General features: G+C 61.6%; 1 gene segment (V, D, J or C); it reads left to right on the top strand.

The window, feature by feature from the left end:
• Window positions 1-5,644: 5,644 nt before the first annotated feature.
• Window positions 5,645-6,173, top strand: LOC135315857 (Ig lambda chain V-1 region-like). The segment is given in 2 exon segments: window positions 5,645-5,716; window positions 5,860-6,173. Coding segments are annotated over 2 exon segments (360 nt in total).
• The last annotated feature ends 7,719 nt before the right edge of the window (window positions 6,174-13,892 follow it).

Below are 13,892 nucleotides of genomic sequence, written 5' to 3'. Positions count from 1 at the left end.
GGGGTCTCGTCCTGCTGCCCGGGGAGGGCTGTGCTGCTGGGGCACCGGCTGACTGACCCCCGTCTTCTCCCCTCTCTCCTCTCCCTCTGCAGGTTCCCTGGTCCAGGCAGCGCTGACTCAGCCGCCCTCGGTGTCAGCGAACCTGGGACAAACCATCCAGATCACCTGCTCTGGGCTTAGCAGCGGCAGCTATGGCAGCCTTGCTGCTTGGTACCAGCAGAAGGTGCCTGGCACTGCCCCTGTCACTGTGATCTATAACAGCAACAACAGACCCTCGGGCATCCCTTCGCGATTCTCTGGTTCTCAATCCGGCTCCACAGGCACATTAACCATCTCTGGGGTGCAAGCCGAGGACGAGGCTGTCTATTACTGTGGTGGCTCTGACGGCAGCTACAGCTATGGTGTCTGGTGGCAGTGAGTAACAGGTAGTGAACACAGCCTCTGAAATGAGAGCATGGTTTTCTGCCCTTCTCCCTTGTGGCCAGACAGAGTGATGGCTTTTGGACTGGGGCAGGTTTGTGTCCCCTCTGCAAGGCCATGGCTGTGAATGTCCTCCCTTTTGTGTCCCAGGGCACTGGAGGCGAGTTTGTGGTTTGGGACAATTCTGCCTGTCCCTACTGAGGTGATAGTTTGTCCTTCTCCGCCAGCGGACTGCCTCTGGCTGCTGAAGACCGTGTCTTCCTGCTGCTGCCAGAGCTGCCTCTGGGCTGGGATTCGCTGGGCTGGGATCTGCTGCCGAAGTTTGCCTGTGACCATGCCCAGGTCCGATCTCTGGGGGTGGTGTTCCCTGTTGCACTGCCCAGGGTGGGCTGTGCTGCTGGGGCACCGGCTGACTGACCCCCGTCTTCTCCCCTCTCTCCTCTCCCTCTGCAGGTTCCCTGGTCCAGGCAGCGGTGACTCAGCCGCCCTCGGTGTCAGCGAACCTGGGACAAACCATCCAGATCACCTGCTCTGGGCTTGGCAGCAGCTACACAGCTGGCTGGTTCCAGCAGAAGGTGCCTGGCACTGCCCCTGTCACTGTGATCTACTGGGGCAACAAGAGACCCTCTGACATCCCTTCGCGATTCTCTGGTTCTCAATCTGGCACCACAGGCACATTAACCATCTCTGGGGTGCAAGCCGAGGACGAGGCTGTCTATTACTGTGGTGGCTACGATGGCAGCAGCTATACTGGTGACTTTGTCACGGAGCAATTGGGAAGTGACACAAAACTGTCCTGCTGTGGCAAGAGCCACCTCGGTGTCTGCTGCCCCTGTTTCATGGTGGGGCAGGTCCCCACCATGCCCCTGCCCCTGCTACCCTGCGCTGCAGGTTACCGTGCCTGGTGTCCCAGCTTGGCCATCCCTGTGGTGGCGGGGACAGCAGTGCTGATCGCCCTCCGGGTGCCCGCAGGGTGGGCATGGCTGTGTGCGCCGGCTGACCGCTACTGTCTGCCGTGCGTCGGTGGCAGCGATCCTGACAGTGGTGCTGGAGGCTGTGGAAGTGACACGGCTCCTGGTAACGCAGGCCCGTGGTGTGGCTGGTTACTCCTGGCTGCAAAGTGTCCTGCAGCCCAGAGAAGGTGGCAGAAATCCCGTTGTTATCTCTGGGCATCCCGCGCTGGTGCATGGGCTCCCTGCCAGTTCGGCGTTGATGCCCACCCTGCTCTGGTGAAGGCAGCTGTGCCCGAGGGCCCTGCGTGTGTGCGAGAGGCTCTCCCCTGTGAGCACTGTGTCCTGGGCAGGGTCCCACGCAGAAGCCCGGGAGGTTGTGGCAGGGCCTGGAGGAGTCTCTGGGCTTGGCTGAAGCTGTGGTCGGGGTGAGGGACAGCACGGGCAGATTCCTGCGCCGCGCTCTGCTTGCTCTCAGTTCCTCTGGTGCTGCCCCTGAGGGCCTTCTCGTGCCCGCACGGTGTCAGTGTGGCCCCGCAGCACGGTCCTGAGGTTCACGGGGCAGCCAGGAGCAAAGCAGCTGGGGACAGGCAGGTGCCAGTGTGTGGCAGCCAGGTGCAGGGCAGTCCCCGCAGACCCCTTGGGAGGCTGCTGTGGCCCGTGCTGTTGGCAGGTAGCAGAGGGGCTGCCCCCGGCCGGAGAAGCGTGGGAGGATGCTACGTGCACTTGATCGGTACGAATTCCAGCCCAAGTCTGTTCGTGGTTGCTGTGAAGCTGCTGGACACCCCCAGCTCACTCTGTCGCTGGAGGAACTGGGGGCTTGCGTTTCTTTACCGTTTGGAAGGCTTGAAGCTCCTGGTCTCCGTGTCGTTCCAGTCCCCTGCAAAATCCCAGTTCTCTGCTCTGCCGGTCCCTCGTGGCGCTTAACAGAGGCCCGGCTGTGGTGCCCTGGTTTGGAGCAGGAGCTGCCTTTGCCAGCCCTTCTGTCACTGCTGCTGAGCAGTGCGTGGGTAGCACGGCCGCCCAGGGACCAGCAAGTGCCGAGCAGAGTTGTGCGCTCCAGGGTCCACGTGCCAAAGCGGGGCTATGCCCTGCCTGCGCGCAGGAGTTCCCAGGGCAGCGAGGCCACGGTCCCGCGGGGCAGGGGCAGACACTGGGTGGACCCTGCCTAAGGTCAGAGCTCGGCAGCCATGTCGGGGAAGGAGCAGGTACCCGGGGAGCAAGCAGCCCGGACCGATCCTGGTGCCTTTGCTGGGCCAGAGACGTGCCTGCAGCGGGCAGGGGGAGCACTGGGACAGGAGCTGCCGGTGAGTGCTGGGGGCCACGCTTCCACGGAGGGGCCGTGTCGGGCAGGCTGGGGCTAAAGAGGGAGGTGTGTCCATGGCACAGCTCATCGGCGTGGGGACACGGAGCTGGTGGGATCATGCCGTAGCCTGGTCCCCTCTCGTCCTCGTGGTGCTCGTCCACGTCTCAGGTGCCCTGGCCAGATTTGCTGTGCCCAGCTGAGGCCTTGGGGCTCAGGGGTCTCGTCCTGCTGCCCGGGGGGGCTGTGCTGTGGCACTGGCTGACCCCCTTCTTTTCTCCCCTCTCTCCTCTCCCTCCGCAGGTTCCCTGGTCCAGGCAGCGCTGACTCAGCCGCCCTCGGTGTCAGCGAACCTGGGACAAACCATCCAGATCACCTGCTCCGGGCTTTACAGCAGCAGCAGCAGCTGGAATGGCTGGTACCAGCAGAAGGTGCCTGGCACTGCCCCTGTCACTGTGATCTATAATAGCAACCAGAGACCCTCTGACATCCCTTCGCGATTCTCTGGATCCAAGTCTGGCACCACAGGCACATTAACCATCTCTGGGGTGCAAGCCGAGGACGAGGCTGTCTATTACTGTGGTGGCTACGATGGCAGCAGCTATACTGGTGACTTTGTCACGGAGCAATTGGGAAGTGACACAAAACTGTCCTGCTGTGGCAAGAGCCACCTCGGTGTCTGCTGCCCCTGTTTCATGGTGGGGCAGGTCCCCACCATGCCCCTGCCCCTGCTACCCTGCGCTGCAGGTTACCGTGCCTGGTGTCCCAGCTTGGCCATCCCTTAGAGCCCCAGGTCCGTGCCTGTCCCTTGTCGTGTGGGGAGGAGAAGGGATAGGATAGAATGTTTCTGTTTGCAGGTACCTGCAATGAGCATCTAATACGACTGCCTGAGCCCTCCAGGGCTGAGCAAATTTACAGCCTCCTATTTAATCTATTGTCAAAAGGACTCTGTAACAGTGACAAGCTTGGGGCATCAGCCACTACTGTGGGAAGCCTGTGCATTGCTTGAGCACCCTCTCAGTAAAGAAATGCTGGGATGACCCCCAGCAGCACTGTCCCTGCCCTGCGCTGCTTGTCCAACATCCCCTGCGCTCCCCGGCTGACACCCAGGGCCCTGCGAGTGCCTCCTGCCCTCCTGCCGGCCCAGCGGTGCCAGGAGCCCTTGGAGCATCATCCCAGGGGGGTTCAGCCCTGCTCAAACTGCAGCCCCAGCAGCAAGAGGTGGGGCCATGCCATGGGCTGGGGAGCTGGGCCGTAGCTTTGCCTTCCAAGCTGGGGAAGGGATGTTTCCCGTGCGTGCAGGAGCTCCAGGGCCATGCACGAGACTGCGTGGGCAGAGCAGGGGGTTGCAGGGGGCTGCTCTGTCATGCTAAAAGAGGGGCCCGTGGGCTACTCTGACACTGGCTGTGTTTGCACTTCTGTCCCCTAGGAAGCCCCTGGACATGGGCCATACCCCAGCACGGCTCCACAATATCCCGGGCTGTCCAGCACGCTGTGCCTGTCCTGCTGTGGGATCCTGGGACTGGGGATACCCCTGGGGACAAAGATGCCAGATACTTCATGTCATGACATGCCACCTGTTTTCGGCTTTGGTATATTCTGCATCTGCATGAGTGTGATGGGGCAGGAGACATGGGCTGAGGGTGAGGGTTTGTGATAGGGCCTGGCTGTAGGGAGGGGTACTGGCCCCATAAGGGCTGCATTTGTGGTGTCAGGTCCTAGGACGTGGGCAGCTGGGTCGCACATGACCTTGTCTCCCGGCAGTGTTTCCAGGACCATGTTGTTAGGGGCAAGGGCCATGTGCCATGGGCTGGGGCCAAGAGGGCACAGGCAGGCTGCACCAAGAACCCTTCAGTCCTCATGGATGAGGGCTACTCTGTGCTCCCTGACGAGCCTAGCTCCCAGCCCCACTTCCCTCACTCACTGCAGGTTAAAGTCCCACTTGATACCTTGGTAGCTATCTTGAGCTACCAAGATGATCAGGGGGCTGGACCACCTCCCTTACGAGGAAAGGCTGAGAGACCTGGGTTTGTTCAGCCTGGAGAAGAGAAGCCTGGGGGGGGATCTCATCAATACTTGTAAATATCTGAAGGGTGGGTGTCAGGAGGATGGGGCCGGGCTCTTTTCAGCGGTGCCCAACGCCAGGCCAAGGGGCACCGGGCACAAGCTGGAACACGGGAGGTTCCCCCTGAACATGAGGACAAACCCCTTCCCTGTGCGGGTGCCAGAGCAGGGGCACAGGCTGCCCAGAGAGGCTGTGGGGTCCCTTCCCTGGAGACATTCACCCCCCGCCTGGACGCGGCCCTGTGCCCCTGCTCTGGGGGTGCCTGCTCACGCAGGGGGTGGGACGGGGTGATCTCCAGAGGTCCCTTCCAACCCCTAGCATTGTGGGATTCTGCGATTTGGAGCTCATCGGTTGCAGATAACATTTAGGGTGGGTAGTTTGGAGGGATGGTAACAATAGGTTTTGCTCCTGCCTCTTCCCAGTGCTTTACCGATGTGATAGTGTACTTGGGTCCATCTAGAACCCAAAAGTCCAGCCAAGTGGCAATAGCCTGGGCAGGAGCTTGTCCTTCTGCTGCTGGCATGGGCATCAGCTAATTGGCAACCCCCAAGTTGTGTGGGGGACGTAGGAGCTGCGGGCAATGCCTACCCCACATCCTCCTGCCCCGAGCAGCCCGGCTCTCCCACACCCTGCGGCCCTGCAGCCACTTGGCCTGGGCTGCGGATGGGGTGTCTGTGCTGGCGGGTTTTGGGCCGTGAGCTGGGACACGTCGCCTTGTCTCCGCTCCGTGCCTGGGGACAAGCCCCGCTGCATCTGGGGTGGTGGGGCTGGGCGTGGAGCGGGGAGAGGGGTGTGGGCAGGGTCTTGCCATGAGCGCGGGGTCAGATTTGCATGGCGGGGCTGTGCCCCACGCAGGCTGGGACTTAAAAGGGAGCCCGGGTCCGCAAAAGAGCCCCATCGGCGTGGAGACGCGGAACTGCTGGGATCGCGCCATGGCCTGGGCCCCTCTCCTCCTCGCGGTGCTCGTCCACGGCTCAGGTGCCACGGCCAGATTCGCTGTGCCCGGCTGGGCCTTGGCGCACGGGGGCCCCATCCCCGTCCTGCTGCCCGGGGAGGGCTGTGCTGCTGGGGCACCGGCTGACTGACCCCCGTCTTCTCCCCTCTCTCCTCTCCCTCCGCAGGTTCCCTGGTCCAGGCAGCGCTGACTCAGCCGCCCTCGGTGTCAGCGAACCTGGGACAAACCATCCAGATCACCTGCTCTGGGGTTAGCAGCAGCACCAGCTATGTTGGCTGGTACCAGCAGAAGGTGCCTGGCACTGCCCCTGTCACTGTGATCTATAACGGCAACAACAGACCCTCGGGCATCCCTTCGCGATTCTCTGGATCTTACTCTGGCTCCACAAACACACTAACCATCTCTGGGGTGCAAGCCGAGGACGAGGCTGTCTATTACTGTGGTGGCTGGGAGAGCAGCAGCAGCTATGGTGTCTGGTGACAGTAAGAGGAAGTGAGACACAGACTCCAACATCAGAGGAAGGGTTTCAGCCCTTCTCCCTCCTGGCTGGCTGTGGAGCTGGGGCGGGTTGTGTCCCCTCTGCATGGCCATGTCTGTGAACGTCCCCACTGCCGCGCCCTAAGGCACACGGGGTGGTTCTGAGGCTGGGGGCAGTTCCTTTTCCTGTCTCTATAATGTAAATGGCACTGCCTCATCCCCTGCCCCATCCCCTGCCCTACTGCCTTCTGCGCCTGGCAGACCCATTCCTCCTGCTGCAGCTGGAGCTGCCTCTGCTGGGTTGCTCTGGGGCAGGCTGGGCTCTGCTCCCCAGAAGTTTCTGTAGCCACGAGCAGATCACCTCCCCACTGAGGGTGGTGTTCCACTTCCCTGCTGCTGCCAGCTCTCCTTGCAGGGCCATGGGTCCCTAGTCTTCAGCCCTGTCTGTGGGGCTGTGGGTCCCTCTGTGGCATCAGGGTATTTGGGCTGAGGGGTCTCATCCTGCTGCCCGGGGAGGGCTGTGCTGCTGGGGCACCGGCTGACTGACCCCCGTCTTCTCCCCTCTCTCCTCTCCCTCTGCAGGTTCCCTGGTCCAGGCAGCGCTGACTCAGCCGCCCTCGGTGTCAGCGAACCTGGGAGATACCGTCCGGATCACCTGCTCCGGGCTTGACAGCAGCAGCAGCAGCAATGTAGGCTGGTACCAGCAGAAGGTGCCTGGCACTGCCCCTGTCACTGTGATCTATAACGGCAACAAGAGACCCTCGGGCATCCCTTCGCGATTCTCTGGATCTGCATCCGGCTCCACAGGCACATTAACCATCTCTGGGGTGCAAGCCGAGGACGAGGCTGTCTATTACTGTGGTAGCTACGACAGCAGCAGCACTGCTGTTGTTGTGACAGAGAGGTGGGGACGTGAGCTACAGAGGAGTTTAAAATTTGAGTTTTTTCTGCATTTCTCCCTGACGGCTAAGCAGGGCTGTGGGGCTGAGGCAAGTTCCTGCCCCTGTCCCAGGACGTGTCTTGAATGTTCTCCCAACTGTACCATGCAGCGCTCGAGGTGGCTTGGGCCGGCCGCTTCATGTCTGTCCTTGCAGAAGGCATGGCACTGCCTTGTCCCCAGCCCCTCTGCCTCTTACTTCTGGCAGCCCTAGCCTCTGCTTGCTGTTAGCGTGGCCTGTGTGCTGGGATGCTCAAGGCTGGGGGGGCTCTGTTCCCCCATAACGTGCCTGTACCCTGACCAGCGCCCTGCACCAACTCTGGCACTCCCTATCCCCGCTTCTGCCTGCTCTTGTCACAGGGCCCCAGGGCTCTGGTCTTGGGCTCTGTGTGTGTTACTCTGGGTCCCTGTGTGGCATTGGAACCTTATGGAACAGGGGCCCTGGCCCCATCCCGCTGCCCGGGGAGGGCTGTGCTGCTGGGGCACCGGCTGACTGACCCCCGTCTTCTCCCCTCTCTCCTCTCCCTCTGCAGGTTCCCTGGTCCAGGCAGCGCTGACTCAGCCGCCCTCGGTGTCAGCGAACCTGGGACAAACCATCCAGATCACCTGCTCCGGGCTTAGCGGCAGCAGCAGCAGTGCTGGCTGGTTCCAGCAGAAGGTGCCTGGCACTGCCCCTGTCACTGTGATCTATCAGAGCAACAAGAGACCCTCGGGCATCCCTTCGCGATTCTCTGGATCTGCATCTGGCTCCACAGGCACATTAACCATCTCTGGGGTGCAAGCCGAGGACGAGGCTGTCTATTACTGTGGTAGCTGGGACAGCAGCAGTGATGGTGCTATAATGACACAGAGACATATGGAAGTGAGATGCAGAGGAGCTGAAAGTTGGGGTTCTCTACCCATCTCCTTCATGGGTGAACAGGGCTGTGGGGCTGGGGCAGGTTTGTGTCCCCTCTGTATGGCCATGGCTGCAAATGTCCTCTGAGTTGTGCCTCATGGTGCGGGAGGTGACTCTGGCACTGTGGGTACCCTGTCCCTGTCCATCTGGAATGCATGGCGTTGCCTTGTCGTCAGCCCCTCTGCCTCTTGCTGCAGGAATCTCCGTCTTTCTGGGGCGGCTTGTTCTCTTTGCCGGGCCACAGCGCTCTGGTCTTGGGCTCTGTGTGTGGGTCTCTCGTTTCCTTAGTGGCATCACGCCCTTTGGGCACCGAGGCTCCGTCCTGCTGCTCGGGGAGGGCTGTGCTGCTGGCGCACCGGCTGACTGACCCCCGTCTTCTCCCCTCTCTCCTCTCCCTCTGCAGGTTCCCTGGTCCAGGCAGCGCTGACTCAGCCGCCCTCGGTGTCAGCGAACCTGGGACAAACCATCCAGATCACCTGCTCTGGGCTTAGCAGCGGCAGCAGCTACAGTGGCTATGCTGGCTGGTACCAGCAGAAGGTGCCTGGCACTGCCCCTGTCACTGTGATCTATGACAGCAACAACAGACCCTCGGGCATCCCTTCGCGATTCTCTGGTTCTCAATCCGGCTCCACAGGCACATTAACCATCTCTGGGGTGCAAGCCGAGGACGAGGCTGTCTATTACTGTGGTGGCTCTGACGGCAGCTACAGCTATGGTGTCTGGTGGCAGTGAGTAACAGGTAGTGAACACAGCCTCTGAAATGAGAGCATGGTTTTCTGCCCTTCTCCCTTGTGGCCAGACAGAGTGATGGCTTTTGGACTGGGGCAGGTTTGTGTCCCCTCTGCAAGGCCATGGCTGTGAATGTCCTCCCTTTTGTGTCCCAGGGCACTGGAGGCGAGTTTGTGGTTTGGGACAATTCTGCCTGTCCCTACTGAGGTGATAGTTTGTCCTTCTCCGCCAGCGGACTGCCTCTGGCTGCTGAAGACCGTGTCTTCCTGCTGCTGCCAGAGCTGCCTCTGGGCTGGGATTCGCTGGGCTGGGATCTGCTGCCGAAGTTTGCCTGTGACCATGCCCAGGTCCGATCTCTGGGGGTGGTGTTCCCTGTTGCACTGCCCAGGGAACCCCGCAGACCCTCTGGCTCCCTGGGAACTCCAGGCCCTGAGCAATGTCCCACTATGGCCCCGCGACAGCTAAGGGCAGCCCAGCACCCTGACACCATCCACGTCCCGTGTGGGGAGCTGCTGCTGGCCTTGTCCCTCTCCTCGTCGTGGTGCTCGTCCATGGGTCAGGGGCCCTGGCAGGCTCAGTGCGCCTGGCTTGGACTTTGGGCTGAGGGGTCTCGTCCTGCTGCCCGGGGAGGGCTGTGCTGCTGGGGCACCGGCTGACTGACCCCCGTCTTCTCCCCTCTCTCCTCTCCCTCTGCAGGTTCCCTGGTCCAGGCAGCGCTGACTCAGCCGCCCTCGGTGTCAGCGAACCTGGGACAAACCATCCAGATCACCTGCTCCGGGCTTAGCAGCAGCTACAGTGGCTATGCTGGCTGGTACCAGCAGAAGGTGCCTGGCACTGCCCCTGTCACTGTGATCTATGACAGCAACAACAGACCCTCGGGCATCCCTTCGCGATTCTCTGGTTCTCAATCTGGCACCACAGGCACATTAACCATCTCTGGGGTGCAAGCCGAGGACGAGGCTGTCTATTACTGTAGTGGCTACGAAGGCAGCAGCTATACTGGTGACTTTGTCACGGAGCAATTGGGAAGTGACACAAAACTGTCCTGCTGTGGCAAGAGCCACCTCGGTGTCTGCTGCCCCTGTTTCATGGTGGGGCAGGTCCCCACCATGCCCCTGCCCCTGCTACCCTGCGCTGCAGGTTACCGTGCCTGGTGTCCCAGCTTGGCCATCCCTGTGGTGGCGGGGACAGCAGTGCTGATCGCCCTCCGGGTGCCCGCAGGGTGGGCATGGCTGTGTGCGCCGGCTGACCGCTACTGTCTGCCGTGCGTCGGTGGCAGCGATCCTGACAGTGGTGCTGGAGGCTGTGGAAGTGACACGGCTCCTGGTAACGCAGGCCCGTGGTGTGGCTGGTTACTCCTGGCTGCAAAGTGTCCTGCAGCCCAGAGAAGGTGGCAGAAATCCCGTTGTTATCTCTGGGCATCCCGCGCTGGTGCATGGGCTCCCTGCCAGTTCGGCGTTGATGCCCACCCTGCTCTGGTGAAGGCAGCTGTGCCCGAGGGCCCTGCGTGTGTGCGAGAGGCTCTCCCCTGTGAGCACTGTGTCCTGGGCAGGGTCCCACGCAGAAGCCCGGGAGGTTGTGGCAGGGCCTGGAGGAGTCTCTGGGCTTGGCTGAAGCTGTGGTCGGGGTGAGGGACAGCACGGGCAGATTCCTGCGCCGCGCTCTGCTTGCTCTCAGTTCCTCTGGTGCTGCCCCTGAGGGCCTTCTCGTGCCCGCACGGTGTCAGTGTGGCCCCGCAGCACGGTCCTGAGGTTCACGGGGCAGCCAGGAGCAAAGCAGCTGGGGACAGGCAGGTGCCAGTGTGTGGCAGCCAGGTGCAGGGCAGTCCCCGCAGACCCCTTGGGAGGCTGCTGTGGCCCGTGCTGTTGGCAGGTAGCAGAGGGGCTGCCCCCGGCCGGAGAAGCGTGGGAGGATGCTACGTGCACTTGATCGGTACGAATTCCAGCCCAAGTCTGTTCGTGGTTGCTGTGAAGCTGCTGGACACCCCCAGCTCACTCTGTCGCTGGAGGAACTGGGGGCTTGCGTTTCTTTACCGTTTGGAAGGCTTGAAGCTCCTGGTCTCCGTGTCGTTCCAGTCCCCTGCAAAATCCCAGTTCTCTGCTCTGCCGGTCCCTCGTGGCGCTTAACAGAGGCCCGGCTGTGGTGCCCTGGTTTGGAGCAGGAGCTGCCTTTGCCAGCCCTTCTGTCACTGCTGCTGAGCAGTGCGTGGGTAGCACGGCCGCCCAGGGACCAGCAAGTGCCGAGCAGAGTTGTGCGCTCCAGGGTCCACGTGCCAAAGCGGGGCTATGCCCTGCCTGCGCGCAGGAGTTCCCAGGGCAGCGAGGCCACGGTCCCGCGGGGCAGGGGCAGACACTGGGTGGACCCTGCCTAAGGTCAGAGCTCGGCAGCCATGTCGGGGAAGGAGCAGGTACCCGGGGAGCAAGCAGCCCGGACCGATCCTGGTGCCTTTGCTGGGCCAGAGACGTGCCTGCAGCGGGCAGGGGGAGCACTGGGACAGGAGCTGCCGGTGAGTGCTGGGGGCCACGCTTCCACGGAGGGGCCGTGTCGGGCAGGCTGGGGCTAAAGAGGGAGGTGTGTCCATGGCACAGCTCATCGGCGTGGGGACACGGAGCTGGTGGGATCATGCCGTAGCCTGGTCCCCTCTCGTCCTCGTGGTGCTCGTCCACGTCTCAGGTGCCCTGGCCAGATTTGCTGTGCCCAGCTGAGGCCTTGGGGCTCAGGGGTCTCGTCCTGCTGCCCGGGGGGGCTGTGCTGTGGCACTGGCTGACCCCCTTCTTTTCTCCCCTCTCTCCTCTCCCTCTGCAGGTTCCCTGGTCCAGGCAGCGCTGACTCAGCCGCCCTCGGTGTCAGCGAACCTGGGACAAACCATCCAGATCACCTGCTCCGGGATTAGCAGCGGCAACAGAGCTGGCTGGTACCAGCAGAAGGTGCCTGGCACTGCCCCTGTCACTGTGATCTATAATAGCAACCAGAGACCCTCTGACATCCCTTCGCGATTCTCTGGATCCAAGTCTGGCACCACAGCCACACTAACCATCTCTGGGGTGCAAGCCGAGGACGAGGCTGTCTATTACTGTGGTGGCTACGATGGCAGCAGCTATACTGGTGACTTTGTCACGGAGCAATTGGGAAGTGACACAAAACTGTCCTGCTGTGGCAAGAGCCACCTCGGTGTCTGCTGCCCCTGTTTCATGGTGGGGCAGGTCCCCACCATGCCCCTGCCCCTGCTACCCTGCGCTGCAGGTTACCGTGCCTGGTGTCCCAGCTTGGCCATCCCTTAGAGCCCCAGGTCCGTGCCTGTCCCTTGTCGTGTGGGGAGGAGAAGGGATAGGATAGAATGTTTCTGTTTGCAGGTACCTGCAATGAGCATCTAATACGACTGCCTGAGCCCTCCAGGGCTGAGCAAATTTACAGCCTCCTATTTAATCTATTGTCAAAAGGACTCTGTAACAGTGACAAGCTTGGGGCATCAGCCACTACTGTGGGAAGCCTGTGCATTGCTTGAGCACCCTCTCAGTAAAGAAATGCTGGGATGACCCCCAGCAGCACTGTCCCTGCCCTGCGCTGCTTGTCCAACATCCCCTGCGCTCCCCGGCTGACACCCAGGGCCCTGCGAGTGCCTCCTGCCCTCCTGCCGGCCCAGCGGTGCCAGGAGTCCTTGGAGCATCATCCCAGGGGGGTTCAGCCCTGCTCAAACTGCAGCCCCAGCAGCAAGAGGTGGGGCCATGCCATGGGCTGGGGAGCTGGGCCGTAGCTTTGCCTTCCAAGCTGGGGAAGGGATGTTTCCCGTGCGTGCAGGAGCTCCAGGGCCATGCACGAGACTGCGTGGGCAGAGCAGGGGGTTGCAGGGGGCTGCTCTGTCATGCTAAAAGAGGGGCCCGTGGGCTACTCTGACACTGGCTGTGTTTGCACTTCTGTCCCCTAGGAAGCCCCTGGACATGGGCCATACCCCACCACGGCTCCACAATATCCCGGGCTTTCCAGCACACTGTGCCTGTCCTGCTGTGGGATCCTGGGACTGGGGATACCCCTGGGGACAAAGATGCCAGATACTTCATGTCATGACATGCCACCTGTTTTCGGCTTTGGTATATTCTGCATCTGCATGAGTGTGATGGGGCAGGAGACATGGGCTGAGGGTGAGGGTTTGTGATAGGGCCTGGCTGTAGGGAGGGGTACTGGCCCCATAAGGGCTGCATTTGTGGTGTCAGGTCCTAGGACATGGGCAGCTGGGTCGCACATGACCTTGTCTCCCGGCAGTGTTTCCAGGACCATGTTGTTAGGGGCAAGGGCCATGTGCCATGGGCTGGGGCCAAGAGGGCACAGGCAGGCTGCACCAAGAACCCTTCAGTCCTCATGGATGAGGGCTACTCTGTGCTCCCTGACGAGCCTAGCTCCCAGCCTCACTTCCCTCACTCACTGCAGGTTAAAGTCCCACTTGATACCTTGGTAGCTATCTTGAGCTACCAAGATGATCAGGGGGCTGGACCACCTCCCTTACGAGGAAAGGCTGAGAGACCTGGGTTTGTTCAGCCTGGAGAAGAGAAGCCTGGGGGGGGATCTCATCAATACTTGTAAATATCTGAAGGGTGGGTGTCAGGATGATGGGACCGGGCTCTTTTCAGCGGTGCCCAACGCCAGGCCAAGGGGCACCGGGCACAAGCTGGAACACGGGAGGTTCCCCCTGAACATGAGGACAAACCCCTTCCCTGTGCGGGTGCCAGAGCAGGGGCACAGGCTGCCCAGAGAGGCTGTGGGGTCCCTTCCCTGGAGACATTCACCCCCCGCCTGGACGCGGCCCTGTGCCCCTGCTCTGGGGGTGCCTGCTCCAGCAGGGGTGGGACGGGGTGATCTCCAGAGGTCCCTTCCAACCCCTAGCATTGTGGGATTCTGCGATTTGGAGCTCATCGGTTGCAGATAACATTTAGGGTGGGTAGTTTGGAGGGATGGTAACAATAGGTTTTGCTCCTGCCTCTTCCCAGTGCTTTACCGATGTGATAGTGTACTTGGGTCCATCTAGAACCCAAAAGTCCAGCCAAGTGGCAATAGCCTGGGCAGGAGCTTGTCCTTCTGCTGCTGGCATGGGCATCAGCTAATTGGCAACCCCCAAGTTGTGTGGGGGACGTAGGAGCTGCGGGCAATGCCTACCCCACATCCT

Source organism: Phalacrocorax carbo, chromosome 15, assembly GCF_963921805.1.
Source record: "Phalacrocorax carbo chromosome 15, bPhaCar2.1, whole genome shotgun sequence".
Lineage (NCBI taxonomy): Eukaryota > Metazoa > Chordata > Aves > Suliformes > Phalacrocoracidae > Phalacrocorax > Phalacrocorax carbo.
This window is presented reverse-complemented; position numbering and strand designations above follow the sequence as displayed.